This window comes from Lontra canadensis, unplaced genomic scaffold, assembly GCF_010015895.1.
Source record: "Lontra canadensis isolate GAN:19392208 unplaced genomic scaffold, GSC_riverotter_1.0 scaffold6, whole genome shotgun sequence".
NCBI classification, from domain to species: domain Eukaryota; kingdom Metazoa; phylum Chordata; class Mammalia; order Carnivora; family Mustelidae; genus Lontra; species Lontra canadensis.
Window position 1 is genome coordinate 9,635,462 of NW_022631000.1, and position 23,982 is coordinate 9,659,443.

General features: G+C 40.6%; 1 protein-coding gene across 1 annotated transcript in view; it reads right to left on the bottom strand.

Annotated features, from left to right (window-relative positions):
• The window catches only part of GUCA1C (guanylate cyclase activator 1C), a 28,686-nt gene extending 5,761 nt beyond the window's left edge, over positions 1 to 22,925 (bottom strand). Inside the window, exons 1-3 of the mRNA XM_032852650.1 lie at positions 22,677 to 22,925; positions 7,436 to 7,585; positions 2,929 to 3,016 (exon numbers count right to left, since the gene is read on the bottom strand). Of these exons, the coding sequence (XP_032708541.1) occupies positions 2,929 to 3,016; positions 7,436 to 7,585; positions 22,677 to 22,880 (442 nt within the window). The 5' untranslated portion in view covers positions 22,881 to 22,925. The remainder of the gene's footprint in view (positions 1 to 2,928; positions 3,017 to 7,435; positions 7,586 to 22,676) is intronic.
• Between the last annotated feature and the right edge of the window lie 1,057 nt (positions 22,926 to 23,982).

Here is a 23,982-nt window from a genome sequence, read left to right on the forward strand (position 1 = left end):
TTTGTTAACATTTATCCTATGCCTCTCTTTTGATTTGTCTTCCAACTTTGATTTGCTAACTACCATGATGATCACGTATAGATTACTTCATAGTTGTGGTGTATTTTTTTGTCCCAACAAATTTGATGTTGGTCATTCTGTTGTAAACAATTTGCAGTCAAATTGGGATGTTTGTCTATGTTCCTAAAGTTGTATCCTGGTGTATCGTGATCTTCTTTATCTTTGGTTTCAACATTCACTGGATTATCAGATACAAATAGTATGCTTGCTTTTCAGTTTGAAAATTAAAAAATACATTGGTACATAGTCAACACTATTTTGGTAAACTTGACTAACATTTCTATTTCTCCCAACACTAATGTTTTGATAACAATAATAATTAACAATTTAAAAAGTCTTATTCGCGGTATATACACTTCGATCTGTACAAAGATAAATAGACATTTTCCCCAGTGGTGCTTACTCTCATGTGTGAGTGAAACACTTTATTTTCCTATGTCAAATACTGGGAAAATCCTTTTATACTTCTGCAAATATCAACCTTTTATGTCTTCATTACTTTCTTTTCCTTGCCTTCTGGTGCTCTGGTCTGTCTTTGTCCAAATGTACAATTTCAGCATCCTTTTCTTGATATAGAGAATGATCCAGCTGTCTCTTGATGAGATAATACAACAACCTCCAATAATTTGCATATAAAAGCAAATTCTATCAGTTTCAGTTGTGTATATGCATTTGCCAAGAAACAGTGGTTCACTGTTGTTCCAAAATGCAACTAGTTTATTTGATATCTTCATTGTAAAGACAATGATATACATCTTTTTTCTTAAATACAAATTTCCATCAGAGAAAATGATTTGCATGATTAGTTCTATAAGCCATTCCAGAAACAAAAATGTATTCTCTTTCTTTTGACATATTCTTTCAGATCAAAGAGCCCATTTCCTGGGCTGTAGGTATCCTTAGTTATTGTCCAAGAAAACACCTTCATTATTCTAGATTTGCATCCTTTTGCAACATTCTCTTTCTTTTTCTAGGCCCTTCCAATCACATTCTCCCATTTTACTGACTCCTTCTACTTTGTTTGTAAGGAAACTGTTTAGATAATAAATAGAGAGTCTTGCATCATTTTCTTGTTTTCTGGAACACATTATCTGTTCCTTCACACTAATAGAAATCAAGCCCCTTCTCAAGGAGAACACAATCCTCAAACTTCTCCAGGAGAGGTCACTTTTCCTTTCCCCCGACTTCCATCCCTAGATGCAGGATCCAGAGATATTTTCAAACATTCTTGACCTGCCCTTTTGATCTTTATTGTATTACTAAATCTGAAACATTCACAATGTCCCATCTATTTCCATGACACTTGTCCTTTGGCCAATGATTTCAGCCCCAGCCTGAAACGTTTTATCATCTCTACTCCAATCCCTGCCATACTCTAGCACCTCTAAGATTAAAAACTAAAACAGAAGAAAACCTACAGTATTTGTCCTGTTTGGTGATTAGAATTTTCGGTTGCATATTTTAAATAAAATTGTCATTACCTCCTAAGATCTTCTACTTTCCATTTCTCTGGTCCTTGTCTACCTGCACTTAGTTTCCTTGTCGATTCTGGGTAGTCGGAATCTGTGTTTTGTAGGTTTTTACATAAACTGACTTATTTTACCCTCAATCTAGATAGACCCAAAGATAAGTGATTACAACCAAATGGCTCTGATCTTGGTCATTTAGAAAATGAGCGTGCTGACTTGAAATTAAAGTGAAGCAAACTAGGACTAGGTGCTAAGAGGGAGATTAATGCGATTGATATATTTCTAAAGTGTTATTCTGAGATTTATACTCTTGTCCAGTTGTTTGGCTCATTCATAGTGGCAGTTTCATGTGAACTCCCTCCCAGCCCCCTCACCATCCCATCCTGCCAGACTGAGCTGCCACAGTAGACGTGTGCAAACTGCCACACTCAACATGGGTGTCTACTGCCCTCTAGTGTCCATTAAAAGAAGTGACCTATGGTGGGCACGTTGGCTCTTAGGAAAAAGTTACCTTCGATTGATGGCAACCATGGCTGGAGTCCCAATACCTCATATCCATCCCTTTTCCCCACTTAAATCACTTACTAACTTCATATTTTTCCACAATGTCAAACTTTCTGTTTTCAAGGAACATTCCTAGATAGGTTGCCTCAATCTCCAATCAATATGCTCCCCTATCAGTTTACTGAGATCAAAGTCTTTCGGTGTAAGCATTCCCTCTTCTCCTAGAATGTCTGCATCTTCCCTTACACTCAGCTTCTGGACAAGAAGTGTACCTTCTCTGAGTTAAGGAGGAAGCCAGATTTGAGGGTAGCAATAGTAGATGGAAAAATTAGCAGAAAGAGTAGAAATGTAGAAAAGGTACGAAAAACAGAAATGAAGGCAAATACAACAACTCTTCCCAGAAGTGTGTATTCAAAGGGAAGGGGAAAATCTGATAGTAGAGGTAAATTACACAATTGAAGAAATGATTTTTATACTATGGAAAACTTGAGTTTATTGGCAAGTTGATGCGACACCTCCAGTAGAAAGTAATAATTACTAGAACATACCCCAAAGCGAACAAGAGCGTCCTTCAAATCATATTTTCCTACTTTTCTTTCCTTGTACCTCTCTTTACTTTGTTCATATATCCCAAAGTGTCAAGCATCACGAACTGAAAATATTTGTGCGTGTGTGTGTGTGTGTGTGTGTGTGTGTATTTTTTCAATAGATATTTACTCAATTTAATTGTACTGACTAGAGAACATTGAATTGGCCAAACTATGAAGCCCAAGTGATATCAAAACTAGGATTTTCTTGAAAGGTTCATGCTTTTGCCTAATGGCATTCCCACACCACCATCTACTACTTTGTAGAATTTTTTAAAAAGTAAGCCCAAGGAGAGTAATTGCCTTACCATCATTGTTTATATCGATCTTATGAAAAACCAAGTCAGTAAATTCTTCAGGACTCAGAGTTTGCTGGCCGTTGAGGGCCTGTACAGCCTGGAAAAGAGAAATTAAATCAGAAAGTTCAACTTTGCTGGAAGCAAATACATTTTTGTGACATTTCTACCCACAATGTGACAGAATTTGAGGATGTGTTCATGTCATTTTGGCTGTCCAACCTGTTCTAGTTGTTAAAAATAAATAAAAAGATTATATGTCAGTTCAGGGTAATGAGGCTTAGAAATTTAATTAACTGAATACAATCTGAAGTTTGATATTATAGAGCAGAAAGGGATCCATTCGACATATTAGGTCACAAAAGATGCAAAAACATCTACTGGAGGAAAAAATTGTAGCAGCCACTGTCGTAAGAATTCTGGACCTAGAAAACAGACAATGCTCTCAACTTCAGACCAATTATCGTTGATTTTATGGAGAAACATGAAAGGATATTCTGTAACCATCTAAGACTTTCCCTCTAGCTTCTGACACTGGCATCTCTGGTCCTTTTTGTCCTTTTGTGGAATGATCGACTGGGAAGACAGATATATATGCCTTGGAAGGACACGGTATTTCTCTCACATCCTGCCAGCACCTTCATCATTACAGCTGTCAGGGGACCCAGGGAAAATGACATTTCCAGCTTTCCTGGAGGGAAAACTTAACCATTCTCGACTTCTCCCCATCTCCAGGTGATTAAATTAAGTGACCAATATTTGATGTAGAAATGCATAACGAAATGAAAGAGAGATGAAGAGAGAAAATGAGTAGTCATCTGGGAATCTGAACATAACTATCTTGATTGAACATGAAGGGATCTTTAGAAAAACCGCTGGCAACATATTTTAATTGAGGGCACAGTCTGCAATAGGACTCTCTTCTGCTTCTCAAGCATTATGGAAGCTGAATCCAGGATTAGCCAGAGCGAACAGTGGTAATGCACAACTCCTGGCCTTAGCAAGTCAAGGTCTGACAGTCAAATATAGGGTGATACTTAGAATAATGGTTACGTACATGTAGTACCCTATTGGACATTTTTAGTGTTTCTCAGTGTCTTGAAAGAGGTCTCAAAAGCTTAGAAAATTTGGTTAGGCATCTTTAGGTTTAGCCTGAAGGGATTCTAGACCGTATGTATATGTCATAATAAAAGATTACGCAATTTCTAGGATTTGTCTGTCACCCATCTCTGGGCAATATAAGTGAGACTGAAGGATTGACTGAAAGGTTGATAGACCTGAAGGGATATTTTCAGAGGGAGCTGTCAGTGTTGCCTGTGTTTTCCCTCTTCTTACAGGAAAAACATGGCTGGGGAACAGGCAAGGACGCACGGCTTGTTTTCTTCTCTTCTCCTTCATTTAGCATATCTGTACTTTTTTTTTTTTAATTATAATTTTTTATTTTTTTCATTTCTTTTCAGTGTACCGGAACTCATTGTTTATGCACCACACCCAGTGCTCCATGCAATATGTGCCCTCCATAATACCCACCACCAGGCTCACCCAACTTCCCACCCCCCGCCCCTTCAAAACCCTCAGATTGTTTTTCAGAGTCCATAGTCTCTCATGGTTCTCTCACTTTCTCCTGCATTTTGCTAAGCCCTTCTCTGAGAACTCTGAGCAGGAGCAGGAGGAGGTAAGAGAGAAGGGGGAGCAGGACACCGCTGACTTGGCAGGCACTGTCATGGCTCTCTAGTGTCAGAGCTCTCGGGATGGCAGATGTTGGAAATCCCCTCCTTATCTGAGACCATGCCTCCCCTTCATTACTGAGACTCTCTCCTGCAATTCCCTAGACATGCGTCAGGCATTTTGATTCCAGCTGACCCCTCAAGGCTCCTTCTACAAGTTCTAGGTCTGAGTTTCTCAATATCTGCACAATTGATATTTCAGACTAGACAATTCTTTCTTGTTCAGGATTGTCCTGTGCATTGGAGAATGTTTAACATCCAAACAATAGATGGTCTCTAAACAATAGAGAGCAGCTGCACCACGCCCTCCCCCACTCACGGCCTCGCTGACAACCAGAATGTCTCCCAACATTGCCACGTGTCCCCTGGGGGAGAAGGAGGGCACACCCGTTCATGGGTGGGAACCACTCTCTGGTTCTACCTCTAGCTCCCTCTTCTTCTGAGGTGGCTTCATTTCTCCAAGGGGCTCAGCTGGACAAGATCCAAGACAACTCTATATCAGCTTCCCCACCCCCCATATCTGATCTACGAAAAAACCTCTGTCCCAACTAATTCTGGGCATGTGACACTTCCTAAACCATATCCCTCGACTCTGCTGCCATGGTCTGTTTCATATGGATTCCTCAGATTCAAACAATGGAACACAGTGTTGCCCAAAACTCCATGGTCTCCTTAAATCCCCATGCTACTGACTTGAGTGCTCTTACCCAAGAAATCCTCTCTAATAATCCTGCTCAGAATTCTCCTGACCATTTTACGCCTTTGAAGTGAAACTACTTCCTTTTTAAATTTTGCCTATAATCTAGTACTTCCTTTGGATCCTTATGGTGGTTGGGCTGTATTTTATTTTAACATCCTATTATTACGTATTGAAAGAACTTCTATTAAACAGCATGTATTATTCCTGACCCTATTTTTTTTTTTCACTTGCCACCATAGAGAAAACATGTTTGTCGACCACTCATTTTTGGCAAGTACGTATTCCATTGCGTTAATTTATTTAAAACTTTTCCTCTTTTAAGTCACTTATTTTTTAATATTTTAAGTGACTCTGTGATGTAAGTCATAGAACTTTCATCTTTGATGTTAATGATTGCTTTTCCTGACCAAAAATGTTGACTCTAAAATGAAGATAAACTTTTTGCCTCTTGATGCAGATTACCAAATTTCCAAGAATGTTCTATCCATTTATACTTCCTCCACAGTGTGTAAGGGTGCACTTCTTACAGTGCCCTTGCGAGAATTACATCTTATTCTTGTTAATCTTTATTAATTTCAGTAGAGACAAATAGTATCAATTATTAATTTCTGCTCTGTGTTTTTATTGTTTCTTTATTTCTTTTTGTTCTTTTTCTTAACACTTTAAGAAAAAAATTCAATTAGCTACTTAATATTTCTCTTTCCTTTTCTCACTAACATAAGTTATACATTTTAACTAATGAAAATCTGTGCAAAAATTTCCATAAGATTTAGACAAAATCATTTTTATCCTTTTGTTCTTCCTAATTCTTTTAAGAATTTGATGACCCTCTCCCTCCCCCAGAAATGGAAAACATATGCAGGAAAAAAACCTGCCCTCAATTTCATGGTCTTCAAGGATTCCCAAAGACCACAGATCCATAGATCCCAGGATAAGAATGCTTATTTTTTGTACTGCTTTGGAGGCATCCCCCAATATCTGTATGCTTTATTATACATTCTATATTTTTTTAAAATAAATTCAAGAATGTTTATCTAAGAGGACATTCTAAAATTTACATGGGGTTGGGTACTCTCTAGAGAATATTTTAGATTCCTAATTTTGTGTTGCAATATGTAATATATATACAGAATTTCTGAATTTTAATGTTTACAAAATTCAATTATGAAGTGCATCTTAGTATATTTTTGTGAATTACCTGTGTGAGATTAAAGTGGAAGCAATATTAGTATTAACACACTCTTGAATTCTTTGCATATTTTGGTGAACTCTACATTTGTTAAACAGTTTTACATTTTAACAGCTTTGTCCATTTATGGAGGTGTTTAATGATAATGGTAGTTCTACCCATTTACTTTTCTTTGCATTTTGCTAAAATTATACTATGTATCATGTTTGTAACTCAGATCCTTCATCTGTAAATGGAAGAATTTGGACCAGATCATTTCTAAGACTTCTGATTCTAATTCTGACTCTGTGTTACAAATTCACTATATCACATTCCTAATGTTTATTTTACTTCACAACCTCACCTAGGTACAATGTCCCATTTAACCATCTTTTACTCTAGGACCCATTTCATCTCATACTGTGATAATAACTATTCCCACTTCCATGATGGAGGGGGACGAGATTCATAAAGGGACTCATTGATCTTTAGAGCTGGAAAGGACCTGAGATCCTTGAGCTACCTATTAAAAATACTTTAGTCCAGCCCCCAGAAAGATTAGTCCTCAGCTACCTTTGTTCTTAGTTCATGGCTCTTGTTATACAAATCACCTAGTATTTTAGCTGTTCCTCCCAAAACTTTCTGCACAGATGCAGACAAAAGGTAAATTGCTTTAGAACATGATGTTTATTTCATTTTTCATCTCCGTACTCTGCTACATCTGTGAATTTGACATCAACAAGAAAATGCTGGTTTGCAAGTGCACACTCAGTAACCAGTAGCATAGTGACATTTACATTGTTCCAGTGGTTCCAAATGTATATCCCAAGAGTCACCCACCACATAGCTCTCACCAGCTCCACAAGGAGGAAAATGACATTAACTATACCATGTCCTACAAAGTTGCTTCACTACTTCACTTACCATGAAGATGTTCAGTAGTTCCTTTTTGTCAATAGAACCATTTCCATCAGCATCATACAGCTTAAAATACCATTTTAATTTTTGCTCCATTTTTCCTCGTATAACTAGATTTATAGCAGCAATAAACTCTAAAAAGTCAATAAATCCATCCTATGAAAAGCAAGGTGGAAAGGGAAATCAATATCTAAGAAAAAGAATTGTTTTTATTTGAGAAGTCATGGTTCATATGAGCAGGACCATTAGCACAAATTAATAGAACCCACAAGATTAAAGCATAGAAAATTTCCCGGCATTTTGTTAAATAAACAAACAAAAACATGGGTACAGTGAACAGAAACAAGCGACTTTAAATATATAGATAAGTTCCTTTTTTTTTTTAGAGAAAATATCTACTCCTTATGCCCCCCAAAAAAGGGGAAAAGTTCTGAAATCCTAGGAGAGAAGGCTGTAACCTCACCACCAGACATCCCACAGTGACCGTCTTCTCCTGAATATCTTCAGGTTTTGTCCTCCACTCAGGAAAAGACAAGGTACCAGTTTCTAGTAGAAAGGAATTATTACCAAGGAGCTAAATTCTGTACTCCTTTTTAGAGATCCCCGTTGATATTTTTGGAATGCTAAACTCCACGATTCCTTTTAAGTATGTCGTTTTCAGTATGAATCAAAATTTATGAGCCTCTTTTCTGTAAAGATTTTGCCATATTAGTCAATCTTAGAAAAGACTGTTTAAAGCTCTCAAGCTTTAGGCAGTTTCCCTCATCTTGTTTCACTTTCCTTTGAAACAGAAATAGTAGGTATCATTCTTAAGACTCACACCGTCCAAACCTTGCTCAACTATCTTAAGAAAGGTAACTGGCTCTAGGGAGCGCGGGACCCACTCTCTGCTGTGTTCCCATGGGAGTTCAAATACCAAATGGTGGCATATTCAGTCCAAGAAAGCACTCTGTCAGCTGCATTCCCCTTGGAACTTTGGAATGTAGAGTCCTATTTACAAAACAGGAGGTAACATAAAGTACTCCTTTCCCTTGGATATAAAGGGCTTGAAACGTATTGGCCTGTAAAATGGTACGCTTTTGCTTTGAGCCTCAAGGTTTTGTGTCTAGTCTATAAGAAAAGCAAATGAAAAATCACCAGTAGTTCTGGTTGTGAAGCAAAGCTTGCTTGCTGGTTAACAGCTTTTTGTGTGTCTGTTTATGTGTTTTTTGTTTTGTTTTGTTTTGTTTTGCTTGTTTTGTATTGTAGACTACTACAGTGTCTTGGATATTGAAAGCCAATGTGCTAATCACTATAGCCTGGTCTTTAAAATGTATTTTTTTTTTTAAATTTTCTACAATATATAATAAAAATACCGTAAGAAAATATTTTAAAATTTTACTACATGTATTAGATTTTTTTTAAAGATTTTATTTATTTATTTGACAGAGAGAGATCACAAGTAGGCAGAAAGGCAGGCAGAAAGAGAGGAAGGGAAGCAGGCTCCCTGCTGAGCAGAGAGCCCAATGTGGGGCTCGATCCCAGGACCCTGAGATCATGACCTGAGCCGAAGGCAGAGGCTTTAACCCACTGAGCCACCCAGGTGCCCCGACATGTATTAGATTTTTACATTTTACAGCTTAGATATCTTTACTCCATCAATAATTTTAATGCTTCTTGTAAGTGATAAGACTTCTGCTAACGGTTTGGAGTCTGGTTGAATAGGTCTCCTGAAGGAAATTTGCTCAAGTCTACAAAACATAGCTGGTTTTACCTTTTCTCCATCTGCCTTTCCTACTGCTCGTTACCACTTCACCATATGAATCACTAGCCTTGCTATGGCTGAGACAAGGGAGATATGTTCTCACAGAGTTGAATCTATTGAAGATGACATCAAGATATCTTCTGACTTTGTGGGACATGACCATTATTTTTCAGTGATGAGACCAGCAGGTGCAGAGAACAGAAGTTGAATGGACAACGGGGACATTGGCTCTCAGGTCTTCCTCTTGTGTGTCTTAGGGCACGCAATCGATACAACCATTTCCTGGGTAGTTTTTATGCCTGTTTGCCCAAAGCTTACAGAAGCAACCTCCCTGAGAAGTCTTAGCTGGCTTGCTATAAAGTTTCCATAAAAACCTTCTATTTTGTGATGGTTTGTTTCGCTTTTCGAGTCCTGCTTCACTGATCACAGTGTTTGGTGTCACCTGTATAATGAGTGGCAACAGGCTAGACTGAACCATGTTGACGTTAGAACATTTGGTATTTTATGATTAGGCACTGTGGGCGGGTGGCCCTAACTCCTTCCAAACCAGATTCTGGAAGCTCTGAGCAAACTGTATCAGGAGAGGAGCATAAATATTTTCATTGTATGGCTTTAAAATGGACAATCCAGTTAATTTACAACCAAAGTTGATGGCGGGTAAGAAAGGAAATCTTTTTTCCTTAGACAACTGCAGCCTTTGGCAAAATCTCCTGCAAGCAAAACATTTTCTGTCTTCATTTCAGCATTCCATTATGTAATTAGACAAATTTTTAACAATCCACAGCCAATTCTTCTTTCCAGTTATCTTTCTGGTAAGATTTTGTAGAAATTTGCATCAGTGAGACAATTCTGGTGAATGTGATTTAATGGCTTGTGTTAGTGTTGGAGAGAGTTGTAGGTAATGCTTATTCTGTAAATCAGAAGATAAAGTAATCACTGCCTTCGGTTAACCTTTAGTTTTCAAGCTCAGGGTGGGGAGGTGGATAAGAATCACAGAGAAGGGGCACCTGGGCGGCTCAGTGGGTTAAGCCTCTGCCTTCGGCTAAGGTTATGGTCTCAGGGTCCTGAGATCAAGCCCCACATCGGGCTCTCTGCTCAGCAGGGAGCCTGCTTCCCCCTCTCTCTCTGCCTGCTTCTCTGCCTACTTGTGATCTCTGTCAAATAAATAAATAAAATCTTAAAAAAAAAAAAAAGAATCACAGAGAAGGTGAGATGTTCCTACAAATGTGACTAGGAAGACTGCAACAGAGAATGTCCAAAGACTTTTCTTTAAGGCTATCCAAGGAAAACCCTCTTAAGTTTATATTTCTGTATTTGAGCCACCAGACTCCTTGTGGCACAGAGAACTTCCTGAAGATGTCTGATATCAACTGGCCTTGTGCCAGCATAGGGTTCCCCAACCCCTTGGCTGGATACAAACAGGTCCATTGGATGACCCACCTCAAAATACCACAGGCCCTAACTGACCAATGGGTTACTTATACCAGGACACAGCTATAAAAAAGGAAGATTCCATTTCTTCCCATAGTTCCTCACCTTCCCCCTTTAACTACAGCCCCCGTCACTGCCACATGCAGACAGTCTCTCCCTTGCCGTCCTGTCCCCTGCTCCTTGGCAGTGTATTCAATAGACTTCCACCTCCTTAAAAAATAGCTGTCTTTGCCATTATGATTATTATGATTGTTATTTTTTACTATTATTTGCAAAATGAAGGACTCTTTCTAAAACTGAAATTCTACCATTTGAATCTGTGAAATGAAGCCAAGTTCCCCCAAGGACATGACCCAGATTATAAATTTGTGGCTCCATCCCTGGGACTAAACTCCAAAGCCGATGTCTCTGGAATATATTGAGATGACATTTCAGTATCTGTTTCTTGAGGTCTCTCAGGCATATAGAGAGTGATGGCAGAACCACATTGGCATATCGGATCTTATCTTCAGTGATATCTTACCTGGCATTTTACCAAGTGGGGAGAATCGTGGGGTTAGTCGAGGCTGCAATGCAGGTGTGAGGTCCTGAAGACGGGGAAGTGCTGAGCCAAAGCAAGGACCCGTTGCCCAGCAAAGGGACACTACAGAGTCCTAGCCAAGCACCCTGAGTGGTATATACCAATCAGTGTCCTGGGGTCTAGTGACACCAAGACCATAGAAACAGGATTGTTATTACAACAACTAGGGATCAGACCCTATATGTTCTAGTGTACCCTCTCATTCAGGAAAACAAATAATCCAAATCCAACAAAAATCCTCCAAACTATCCCCCAGATTAAAACCCTCCCTTCTCACAGCATTAACGTTCTGCCACTTTTCACAGAATCACTATCTGTGAAAAATTCATAAATTGTCACAGACCCTAACCTGAAGACATTTCAATGTTTTCATTCTTTTTTTTTTGACATATTTTTAAATTTTATTTTTTTATAAACATATATATTTTTTCCCCAGGGGTACAGGTTTGTGAATCGCCAGGTTTACACACTTCACAGCACTCACCATAGCACATACCCTCCCCAAAGTCCATAACCCCACCCCCCTCTCCCAACCCCCCTCCCCCCAGCAACCCTCAGTTTGTTTTGTGAGATTAAGAGTCACTTATGGTTTATCTCCCTCCCAATCCCATCTTGCTTCATTTCAATGTTTTCATTCTTTTACATGTGACACTTTCCAATGGCATTTTACCAGCTGTGGTAAGTCAGCAGCAACATAGGAATTAAAATGTCTGCCTGGAAATGGTTGCTCAGATGGTAACTCAGAGAATTAGTATAAGTACATTATATGACTGATCAATAATCATCAGTGATATTTAATTTGCTTTTTAGGAGCTACCAAAAATAGGTAATATAAGGACATCTCAATTTTGTCAAACACATACGAGTACTTTTTAAAATACCTTTGTGAATTTTTGAAATCTATAAGAGAAAAGTTATGTTCAGCATTTATGACCTAGCCCCATTTTCATAGATAGACACTTACATTAACAGCAAACATAGTCTCCATCAGCCATGGAATTGCTGGAATGTCCTGAAAAGAGACTCGGCTCTTTAAGATGAGAAATATACTGCTGGCTTGGTAGGTCGATTTTATAATGTGATCTTTATGCAGATCAAACACAGTTGTTCTTGACCATGACTATACAAAATTCAAGAGTCCTGGGACAAAGCGTTTCTCCGAGTATGTGTCAAACGAGCTCACAATTCTGAATAGGTTTCTTGGATATCAATCAAGAAGCCCTGAGCATCTGCCCCCAGCACATCTCCAGCTCAGTGTTGTCTGGACCAGTGTGAATCAGAAGCCAGTCTCAGGTGCTCTGGGGGAGGGCAAGATAATTGTCTGAGTTTGATCACTTCTGAATGGGCTACCGACGGAAGACCCATCAGCGATCACAGCAGTGGCAGCCTTTTGCAAGGAACATCCTTAGGTAGCCAATGTGTCTCCCTAAGTAATATCACAGACAAAATAAAATTCAGGCTTGCCCTAATTCAGACAGTTTGCTGTCTCCTAAGAGTGTTATTTCCTACGGAAGAGCCTAAATTCTTGTCTTTACCTAACAGAAGAGGTAAACAGAGATGAACAGACGGTGGGACACATATACCTGTATTATTTGCTTCAAGGCTGTGTGTCTCTACTATGATTTGGACCCAGAGTCCCTTTTTAAAATATACTCCAATGCTACAAAGCTTTTTGGTAGCAGAAATGGGCATAGGGCCCAGCTTTCTAGCACTTCCACGGTGGTCTTTCTGGCTTAACTGTGGCGCTCCTGTCTGGACGCACAGTCAAACCACCTGGCAGTTCACAACAAACAAAACATTGTTTGGATTCGGTGGGGCTAAGGTGGAGACCCAGCCAGTGGTCATTTTAATCATACCCCCAGGTGCTTCTGATATGGAGCCAGATTTGAAAAAGACAATTCCAACAGGTTTTGTTCAAATACGTGAGTGACAACAGCTTAAGTTGAAATGTACGTCAGTAGGTACAGCTGATGTCTTTAGCAGGTGAAATTCTGTGAGAAGCTCCATCAGCATGTTGATAATTGATGTTACATGCAAAAATGCGTCGTAAATTACAAAGTGCTAACCAAATATGAGGTGTTTTATTATCACCAACACATGCTTCCTGAAAGCTTCCAAGTCGGTTCTTCTGAAGCACTAGGCTAGGTCTTTCCCCTTAAGAGATGGCAGCCTCGTTCGTGGTCTCTAGGAGATGGTCATTTGTTTGTAGTAAACCTGTCTTACTGGGGAGCAGCAGGAATTGTGGTCGCCCCGCAGGCCAGACAACCTGATACAGTGTTAGAAGCTGGGAGTTAATGAACAACAGCAATTACGACGAAAGTTAAAAGCCAGGTTGCCCACTCCAATTTTCAAGGGTTCTCACACAGAGAGAGGCTAAGGAGCCAGCTAACCAGAGGTCACTTGTGCATTTCAAGTAGAGCTAGTGTCCCGTGTAGCTGTTCTGGGTTTGAAAAGACCATTGAAACCCTAAGATGATTCCCATTTAATTAATCTCATTCTGTGACTGGGAATCATTTGAAGGGGTCAATGTGTCCCCTCTACAGCACTGGGGGCGGTTAAAGAAGAGAAATGGTGGGCACACAGCCTCTGCACCTGGAGGTGCACCCTTTCATTCGGAAAGCGAATCTGAGCTTGATAAACTTAATCTTCCCTGTTATCACACCCGCAGGGGCTGAGATCGGAGTTACCTGCATTTTACAGATAAACGCACCATCCCTTGGTGGACCTTTGGGCACATTTTCCCAAAGTTTTCTCCTATGTTATGTCACATGTGCTCAGCAATAGTGTAGGCAGGATAAGTCTTGTCAGTTTTAGAACTGATGTCACTGACACGGAGAGGTTAGGAGCCTTGTCCAAGATTACACATGGTGATAAGGGTCAGAACGGGGACAGGAGCCCGGCAGCCTCCCCCCTCCTGCAGTGCCACCACCGCCCTGGGTGGCTTGGGCTTCATAGTACAGAGAGTCACAGAAAGGCTCATTAAAAATAGCAAGGACTCCTGACGTTGAAGCCAAGATTTGATCTTTGAACATATTTATAGGTAAGTTAGCAGATACTGTAGTAATCATCTATTAGATCCCCCCGCTTGCTCTTTCTATAACAGTTATCACCCATGTTTCTAAGGAATCGTTCACGTTCCCTCCGGCTTGATTCCCAGGATTTTCAGAGGAGGTGAATTTAGATACCCTGAAAACTTCCCCACTGTTTCATTCTCTCCTAGCATTTTAATGTATCCTAGTGCTGTCAATAGATCTTCTGGCTTGAACCATCACTCCATTTATGGTTTGAGTTCCAAACCTGTAAGTTCAGAGGAACCATTTTCTCTCGCCTGTAGACCTCAGAGTCTTAGGAGGGGCAGAGCACTTTGGATCTCAGAGCTCCCAATGGCACTCTGTTTGGATAAAGCCCAGTTGCCCATATGTGGCCCAGAGTGCCATCCATTCACCTTCATGCCTATCACAGAGTAAGAATGTCACCAGGAGCCAGAGGGGCCGAGGGCTCACTTTCTGCTCTGAGAGTCTCCAGGCAAGTCACTACCAGTATCGCGGTGCTCGGGGGGCCTCACTGCTCAGCTGTGATGTAAGAACACACGCAGCGGCAACAACAGGATGTTGGGATGCAGCAGAGACACAGGTGAGGCGCCCGATGTGTGCGGCCATCAGGGGTCCTCTCGCAGTGACCCTCTGCCTCAGTGAGGTCCCCACGTACCCTCCTCTCTCCTACCTGGTATTTTTAGCGGAGCTGTTCTCCTCGTTGAAATTCTCAACTCCTCACTTAAAAGAGGAATACCATAGCAATTTAGGATGCAGCCCTTGGAGTCAGCTGGCCAGCATTCCAGTTCTGCTGTGTCGTTTCAGGCAAGTGACTAAACCTCTCTGTGCCTGTCTCCTCTCTGGGAAAATGGGAATGTGAAAAACAGGAGCTACGTATACGTTATTGCTGGGAGGAATCTAATAACTGAAGAGCTTAAAACAGTGACTGTACAGAAGCGTTCAGTAAGTGTTACCATTTATTAGTAATAATTCAAGTTCTTTCCTTCTCCCAACATCCCAGAGTGCCTCAGCTTCTCCAAAAATCCTTGCCTGACTCTATGTTTTAGCTTTTGTTCCATCCTCAGATCCCAGTCAATACCGCAGTCCTGCTACAGTTCGTTATGCTGCTTTATTTTATCTACGCTTTGGGCATTTAGTCACCACATAACTTTCATCCTCAACTAGATCGTAAACTCTTTGCAGGTATAGAAAGTCACATCTCCTACCTGCCTACCTACTCACCCACATCCCCTCACACTTCAAAAAATGTGAGTATGGTTTTTCTACTGTTGCCTGTCCTTCAGGGATGCCACTGGAGAGTTCCCCAGCCCTTCCATCCAGCCTGCCTGTCTCAGGAGAGGCTGGCTCATCAGTCAAATCCCTGGGCAGGGTTTAAAACCAGCCCTATTGTACCTGAGACCATCTAGAGCCTTGCAACTGAACAGTATGCTTTGCCCTCTCTCAGTCTTTGATTCTCTACCTTCTATTACTTGACGATGCATTTGCCATCCCACGAGATTCTCAATTCCTTTGAGGACAGAGAACGACTCCTCTGCATCTTTGTGCCTACATTCCTTCCACCATGCTGCTCAGTAAATATTTGCAAATCCAGCGGGATAATAACGTGCTGTGTTAAGGATGTGATTCCGCTCCTGCTAATCCCTTCTATCATCCAGCCCTCCTTAGTCAGTGAAGGTTTTCATTGCCTAAGAGCTAAGTCACTGTAGCAGAAAAGCAGAAATCAAGTTCATTCTTAGCTCTTGACTTTTGATAGTTTAAGCCATTTAGGATTCAGAGCATAAAATTTATGCCATAAACAAAAGATGTGAAAGAATACATGATTAGAGCTGGTTTTCTCTAGTCTCTCTTTAGTCCTTCCAAACTAGACCGAGATTCTATAGGCTGGATTTGGGAAAGGAGGTAAGATTGCAGGACTCTGGGGAATAGGAAGGGGGAGAGGGCAGGGTTCTATGAGGGCCAAGAATGGCTGGAGGTCTGGGTGACAGGAACACTGGGCAGGTTGGGCAGACAGAAGAACACAAGCACCTAAGGTTCTCTCACTGGCCTTGGGAGGAAGGACTGGAAGGAGTATCTGGTCACAGTCCTAAGCCAGCCTAAGAGGCTTCTGTGACTAGGAGGATGAGGAAGCTCATAGGGAACCTGAGCCAGGGGGAGGCCCACAGTGCCGTGACCTTGAGCCTGGGGCAGGAGGGAAGAGATGCAGTCTCGGTGAATACAAGTGTGGACAGCTACCCCTCTGCCCTGTGTTCATGCGGATTTCAACACAGCCACGGGCTTCACGTGCAACGATGGGAAGCGGAGGGGGAACACTCCTTGGTAAAATGGGGACTCAGAATATAAACTCTCCAACATGGAAAAGTAAAGTCACATTTCCTGAATGCTTGAGCGTGTGAGCTGAAATGCTTCCAAGCTAGAAAAGGGTAAAAAATAAACTTTAAAATTTCCCTTGAGATAATCACTGTAATTGGGAATGAGGTTAGACTTTGGAAGACACAGTGGCCTTCCTTGGTATAAATATGGAAAAAAAAGGGGGGGGGGGAGAGAGAAATGGAAAGGGGAAATAAGTGCAAATAGAAAAGGGAGGATACTCCATTTGTCACTATTTTGTTTACTCACTCAGTAAATATTTGTTCAACATCTAACTTTATGCCACTGTGGTATGTTCCTGGTCTGGGAGAGCATGCAGGATCTGAAAGGGATGATTAATGTCTTTTCACATTCATGTTTCTGTATTGTTGTTTCACAAGGATGAATTCACGTACCACTTGTACTTAAAAAGAGAGAGGAGAGGTGAAGAGCAAATTGCAGATCACGTGTTAAGAAAGCAGGATGGCTGGAGCGCAAAGGTCCAGGACACCTAGCAGCCCTGGGCACTTCTCTCTTTGCTGGATCTCAGCAAGCATTAAGTTTGATTTGATTCTCTGCTTTGGAATCCGTAGGATTTCTATCATGCAACGGACAATTCAGAGTTGCAGAAAATCAGGAATCGAGGCTGTCCCTTGCACAGAGACAGACCTTAATTTTGAGGAGTACGGTTTCTATCGCTCACCTCACCTATACAGACAGGCTAATATGTTTTGTGCTGTCTTTTAAAATTTACTTTTTGTTCTTATCAGACATTTTTTCAATCAGTTTTTATTATTGCACAGTTGAAATTAAATGAAAGGGCTTATCATTTAAAACTCTGAACTTACAGGTTATTTTCCCCAGCCTTTATTTACATGTTTGTAATGATGGTTATTCTAGTGATGTTTACATTGATCAATTCAAGACATTATCTGTTTGTATCTTATTATAGCAAATGATGGGTACTTAGTTCTATGACCCTCACATATATCCAAGCAACGTCCTGGAGCCTATTCCATCTGCTGGGGCGAGCTGATTGCTAAATTTTCAGGAATTTTGCAGACCAACTATTAAATGGTTGGTAGCCTGAAATTGGCCATGGTGGGAGTATTTACACCATGGAGATCAGCATAGGTTACCAGGGCTTCCCCCACCAACCCTGGAGAACCAGTTATTAAACATTTCCCGGCACACCACTGTTCTTCCTCCCTACTCACACAATTGTAGGGTAATCTGAAAGTCAAGAGTTTAATTTTAATAACTAGTAAATTTTGTTCTCTGTATATAGCCTATTGGTGTACCAAAATTATGGACTTCCTTATTTTACATGGAGCTAATAATTGCCTCATCATTATCAGGCTGACATCTCTGAACCTAACAGACAATCCGAGAAAAGTGTGACAACCAAGAATTATGTGCTTACAAAGTATTTCTGCCAAGCAAATGAATCTGAATCTATTTAAATTTCTACAGCTAAATACCAGTTTATGCATAATTTGAATAGACAGCTCGATAGCACTAGAAAGTTAGATACGCAATCAACTAAATCCAGAATGCAGAACATTCTGTAGAACTCACTTTCCTCAGCAAACCAATGGCATAAAGCGGGGGGGTGGTTGAGGGAATGGAGGTGGTTAGGGGACTATTACAGAAAAAAACAAACTTAAGAGTCATAGCCACCAATTTCCACCTATGTACCTTGTTTGCATGCAAACTCAAATCAAGAACAATAAAAAAGTATGCCTAAGGGATATATGCATCTCTGTGTTTATAACAGCATTATTTACAACAGCCAAGATATGGAAACAACAGTGTCCATTGATGAATGGATAAAGAAGATGTGAGATATATATATATATATATATATTTTCATTCATTCTTAGGTTTTTAGGATGTTTTTAATCCCTGTTTAAAAAATTTCTCCACATATACTGTAGGTTGATGTCTTTCTATTTATTGTGTTGGACCCTTGTGAAACATGTGTCTAACAGGTCTGGGAAATTTTTCTGGTTTTATTATAATTTTACATTTTCTCTGGGCTCTGTTCCTGTGTTCTATTCATTGGATATTAGACCTATTAATCCTAATTTAAGGAACATATTTGGAGAAATGTTATTTGGAATGAAACAGGAAGGAAGTTGGGAAACGCTAAATGGGCTAATCTGACCCACCTGAAGAAGGGTGTAAAAGAAGTTTGGACGGAATTGTCCTAGACATTCCTGAAACCAATGGTTTGACAAAGCCACCAGGAAATCCTTGAGTCAAAGCCTGTTGACAAAGGAATCCTGTGTCTTAGGAATGGGTTGGCCTTATTATTTCTGCTGCACTCTATCATTGGTGGTCATCTAAAACCAAGCATGGACTCGGTGCATGCGGTGAAGCATTTCAAAGCAATGCACCTGGGGTTCTGGTCAATTACCTTCCAGTTAGGTCTGAGGTGCCAACGTCATGGCCATTACTGTAAAGTGGGTTCTATTATCACTGTGCTGTTGAATGCGTTAGTCTATGTACTGTCCCTAAAACAATGTCAGACACATTTAACTATGGTTAATTAACTACTTTTAAGGAGTGACAAGGAGATGCCTGCAAGGGTGTGTGATAAGCCCAAGGAATTGTCCTAAACTTTATGCTCTAAACTTTAGGATCTACTTATTTCTATTTTAAGCACAATTCCAACAAGTTTAGTTAACTAGAGTACATGCCAAAGCCAGGTTGGAAATGACAGTGTAAGAAGAGATTGGAAGCTTGTTATTATCAGAACAATCAGAAAGCTGGAAAAGGGGTGCCTGGGTGACTCAGTGGGTTAAGCCTCTGCCTTTGGCTCAGATCGTGATCCCAGGGTCCTGGGATCGAGCCCTGCATCAGCTCTCTGCTCAGCAGGGGGTCTGCTCCCCACCCCCCCCCGCTTCTCTGCCTATTTGTGATTTCTCTCTCTTTCTGTCAAATAAATAAATAAATAAATGTAAGCAAGCAAGCTGGGAAAGGTGTATCTGACAGCAGGGAAAGAGAAAAACAACAAAAAGCAAACAAACAAAAGCATATATTTTCATGATTTTCAGCATTAGGAAACTTAACTGCAGCAACTTCAACAGGTATGGGTGCTTCACAGTATTTCAAATATGTAACAACCCATGTTCATAATAATGACTCTGATATCAAAAAGCTTTTTACTGGGACTCTGAGGAGGAGGAAAAGTAAGACATGCATTTTAGAATGATTTCCATCCAGAAGAGTTAAACCACAGAGGAGCTGCTCCACAGAAACAATAAATCCTCCAGGAGTCTGGACAGCTGAGAGTTTTATTGATCTAATTAAATATATGGCTTTTTCTGTTTTCCTGTGCATAACTGCATATCGTTTCTCACTATCACTTGATAACGAGCAATCCTTACTCTTCTCATTTTACAACCTGATTTTATATCAAGATCCCCACACCTTATGTGGCATCTGTCATCATTGCCTAGGTTCTCTTGCTTGCTAAGCAAACGTAACATTTTGACGATAAAGCACGAATACCAGCAGAACTCGTGAGTCATTTAATTAAGCTTCTGATGTGGGCTTGGCCATCCTATGGCTGTCACGGAGAGGACACTCCAATCGCACAGACTGCCTGGCTGAACACCGTCTGCCCCTCGACAGCGGGCGTCATTGTTTCCACCCAGCACTTCATTTCCCGTGTTCCTGTTCTTACCCAGGAACCAGACACGCATAGCTTCCATAAACACTGGGTGGACAGCAAAATCTCTGGCATGGGATAGGTCACCAGCTACTTGGAAGATGAACTGAAAAACCTGACAACAGTTCATCTTCTAACCTCCCAGGAGGACTGTCAGAGATTGAGAAGCTGCAATCTAGAGCCACGAGAGGCAGCTTCCAGCAGGCGCAATGGGACGGCCGCTGCCACACAAAGACCAAAACATCTAGAATGGTGGAGAGAAGGAGCTGAGAGAAACACACATAGGCAGGGACACACGGGCCACATGCCAACATGCCAACATGCTCACAGGTCCCCGTCTCAGTCACTTCAGGCTGTTGTAACAAAAATACCATGGACTGGGTGGTTGAAAACACTCGGAAATTTATTTCTCACAGTTCTTTGAGGGAGGAAATCCAAGATCAAGGCTCAGGCCGATTCACTGTGTTGGTGAGAGCCCACTTACTGGTTCATAGACAGCCAGTCTTCTCACTGTGTCCTCACATGCAAGAACACACTCTCTGGGGTCTCTTTATGAGGGCTCTAAGCCCGTTCATGAAGGTTCTGCCCTCCTGATGTAATCATCTCCCAAGGACTCCACCTCCAAATACTATCATATTGGCGCTGCCAGGGTCAGATTTCAGCATATGAATTTGGGCAAGTGACAAAAAAGGAAAGCTCGTGTAGAATGGAGTCAGGAGGCCAGCAGGGGGAGCTCTCATGCCCCACCGCTCCTCGTCCACTGCACACCCAACCAGAAGAGACTGGATCTTGCCTGTGGATACTACTTTTTTACTACAGGAAAGGCAAGAAAAGAAGTGCCCCACCCTCACCCCGCAATAGTCCAGCCAGGAGATACCGCCACAATTCAGATAGTGAAAAGCCGCTATACTTCAAACTCCCAGTTTACTCCAACCGACTTTGTGTTTATAAAAGCCTTCCCAATCTCGCCCTTTCCTCTGCACAAGAGATCCTCTCCTCTGCTCTGCAGACAGGCCTATGGTTCTGCCATAGCTTGCTTGTCCAAAATTGCAATTCTCTCCTATTTCCAAATAATCCCATTTTTGCTGGTAAAACTGATAGTTTCATTGTCAAGGTTAATGGGGATACAAACCTTCAGCTTCTAGCCTATCTAGAATATATTTCAGCATTAAGAACAAAAGCAGAATCTGCCTCATTTTCCCACTGATTTGTAAGCTCCTTGAGGGCAGAATTGTTGTTTGTTTGCATCTACACTAAGTAAAATTTATGAGGCGGGAGACACTGCCATGCTAAGGAGGCAGTGCCTCATTCATGCATGATAACAAAGAACATGGCTTAAAAGAAGTGTGTTCCCTACATTATTACCAGAATTAAAATAGCTGTTAATATTACACAGGTTTAATTTTCCCGTTTCTGGCTGGTACCTCTTTTTAAGTTATCTGCTGTTTGGTTTGTTATTTTGTTTTTTGTTTTGATTTGAAAAAGGGCTCAAAGGGCTGTGCCAGACTCCACACATCTCAATGGACAGCCAATCATTTTAATTGTGTTGATTTATCACTTCTTTCTCATCTATTCTCACACACAGCCTTCTAAAGTCATCTATCATTCAATGAGTAATACTTCCCCTTTCCCTTTCATTCTAGATGGCATCAGCCCATTTTGAAATGTACAGGTGAAAAATAACTGAAATGCACAAGATAAATTAGGCAAGAAGAATTTGACCCTGCTAGGTGAGATTGTTACTTTTTTGGCTTATTTTTTTTCTATTCCTTATTTTTTTCCCCCCTCATCTTTGTATCTTTAGAAGTCTTGAAAATTCAACATGCTGCAATTCCTCAGGAATGAGTAAATTCAAGACAATAGTTGAGTCACAATCTTTAGAAACTAAAATTTATCTGAATTTAAAATGAAATTGTTTTTTCCCCCAACTAAAATGGTTATATATGAAAAAGTGTTCCAGCATTCCAGCTTCTGAGTACAAACAACATGTTGGCGAATTTGTATTGATTTTACCTGCCAATCTAGATGCAATCACACTTTTTAAAGCAGATTCCTGTAATTTGCTTTTCTATAAAATGTCACCAACGCATTAAATACTTTGAAAACAGTCTTTGTAAATCAATCTGCACTTATTAGATTTGTTTAAACGATAGCATTAGAATTCCATGCCGAGATTTAATTTGGTTTTAAAATAACTCCCTACATGCAGAACATTTCCAAGGGCGGAGAGGCTAGTTCCCAATTACTTTCATGCCGTCAGTAGCTAAATGTGTTTAATGACTCACTTACCTACAAGCTGTGGGTTCTCTGAAGAGTTCCTAATTCAGTGAGATGCACACGTTCTACCTCAGGCTATTTCAAATTTTCAAAAAGGGGAGAATACAGAACCATAGCCAAATAAAAAGTAAAGGTCTTACCTTGTTCATGTCAAAGGTATTATAGACTTGATCAACATGTTGATTGGCCTTTGGATTCAGACCCTGCAGACCCAAGAGTGTCTTAAATTCATGCAGTGTTTGCAGGCCGGATGGATATTCCCTCATAAATTTTCTGTACCACACATAGGTCTCTTTAGCAGAAACTTCTGTCTGACCACCAGCTTCAGATTCGCTATTTCCCATCGTGATTCACAGTATGCAGCTTTTTCTCAGGTTGTTTTCATGTAAGGTCCCTACCGATTTGGTTCCTCACTCTTCACTAAAACTGGAGGCTAACATATGCCTTTAGAGAGCGACTAAACCTCTTACAGCTATAGGCTAAATAAGAAGAGAAAGCCAGTGAGATTAACTCATCTGTACAGTTTTAAGACTAGGTCATTTATTGTGACTGATGGGATTGCATTTACTGCCATTCAGAGATAGAGTTTTCTGTGAAGGGCAGAGGCAATATTTTAGAAAGAGTAATCTTTGCCATACTGTCAGCCATAAATTATGCCTTCAGTGCGGAGTGGGGTCTCATGGAAGGAACTCTGAGTTGCAGTGAGGAAGCCTGGGCTCGAGGCTTTGTTTGCACTTACTGCACTGAAACATTAGAGACTCAGAGTTCCCATCTGTAAAACAGTAACAAGAATATTTTTGTCTTTTCATACCTAAATATTGTGAAGATAAATTTAGGCAAAAAAAATCTTAAACCACAGAAAATTTACACATTCTGAGTACTGTTAAAATATAAAGGAGGTCTATGTACAGAAGAGGGAAATGGGGAAAGATAACACAATAGTAGTAGTAAAAATAGTAGTAGTAGTAGTAGTAGTAGTAGTAGTAAGCAGAAAAGTGCACTCTATAGATAAAGGGACATATCAAGCTGTGTCTTCTTCATTGTTCTTACCTTTTTTCCTTTCTTTTTTTTTTTTTTTTTTGCTGTTCCTTGTCTTTTCTGTCTCTTAAGTCCACTTCTACCCATGCCTTCTGCCTGCCAGTTTCGTCCCACTCCAGTTCCCAAGCTAATCTTGTCTGAGAGTCAAGCCCCAATCACAAAGGACTTGAAAACGGAGTGAATGAACCTGGAAACTATATCCATGGTCCAGAAATGGAAATGAATTGCCCTGTGTGGTCCTCAAGCCATCTTGCTGCCAGCCATATGTAGGAGTTAACAGAATTCCCTTATTTTTGACGTGGGGTCATCTGGTCCCAAGCATGGTTCTCCTCTCCTAACCTTACTCCCTTTTTTCTCCAATTCTCATATTGGCTCAGTTCCTAACTCTGGTTTCTGTCTTAGTCCCTA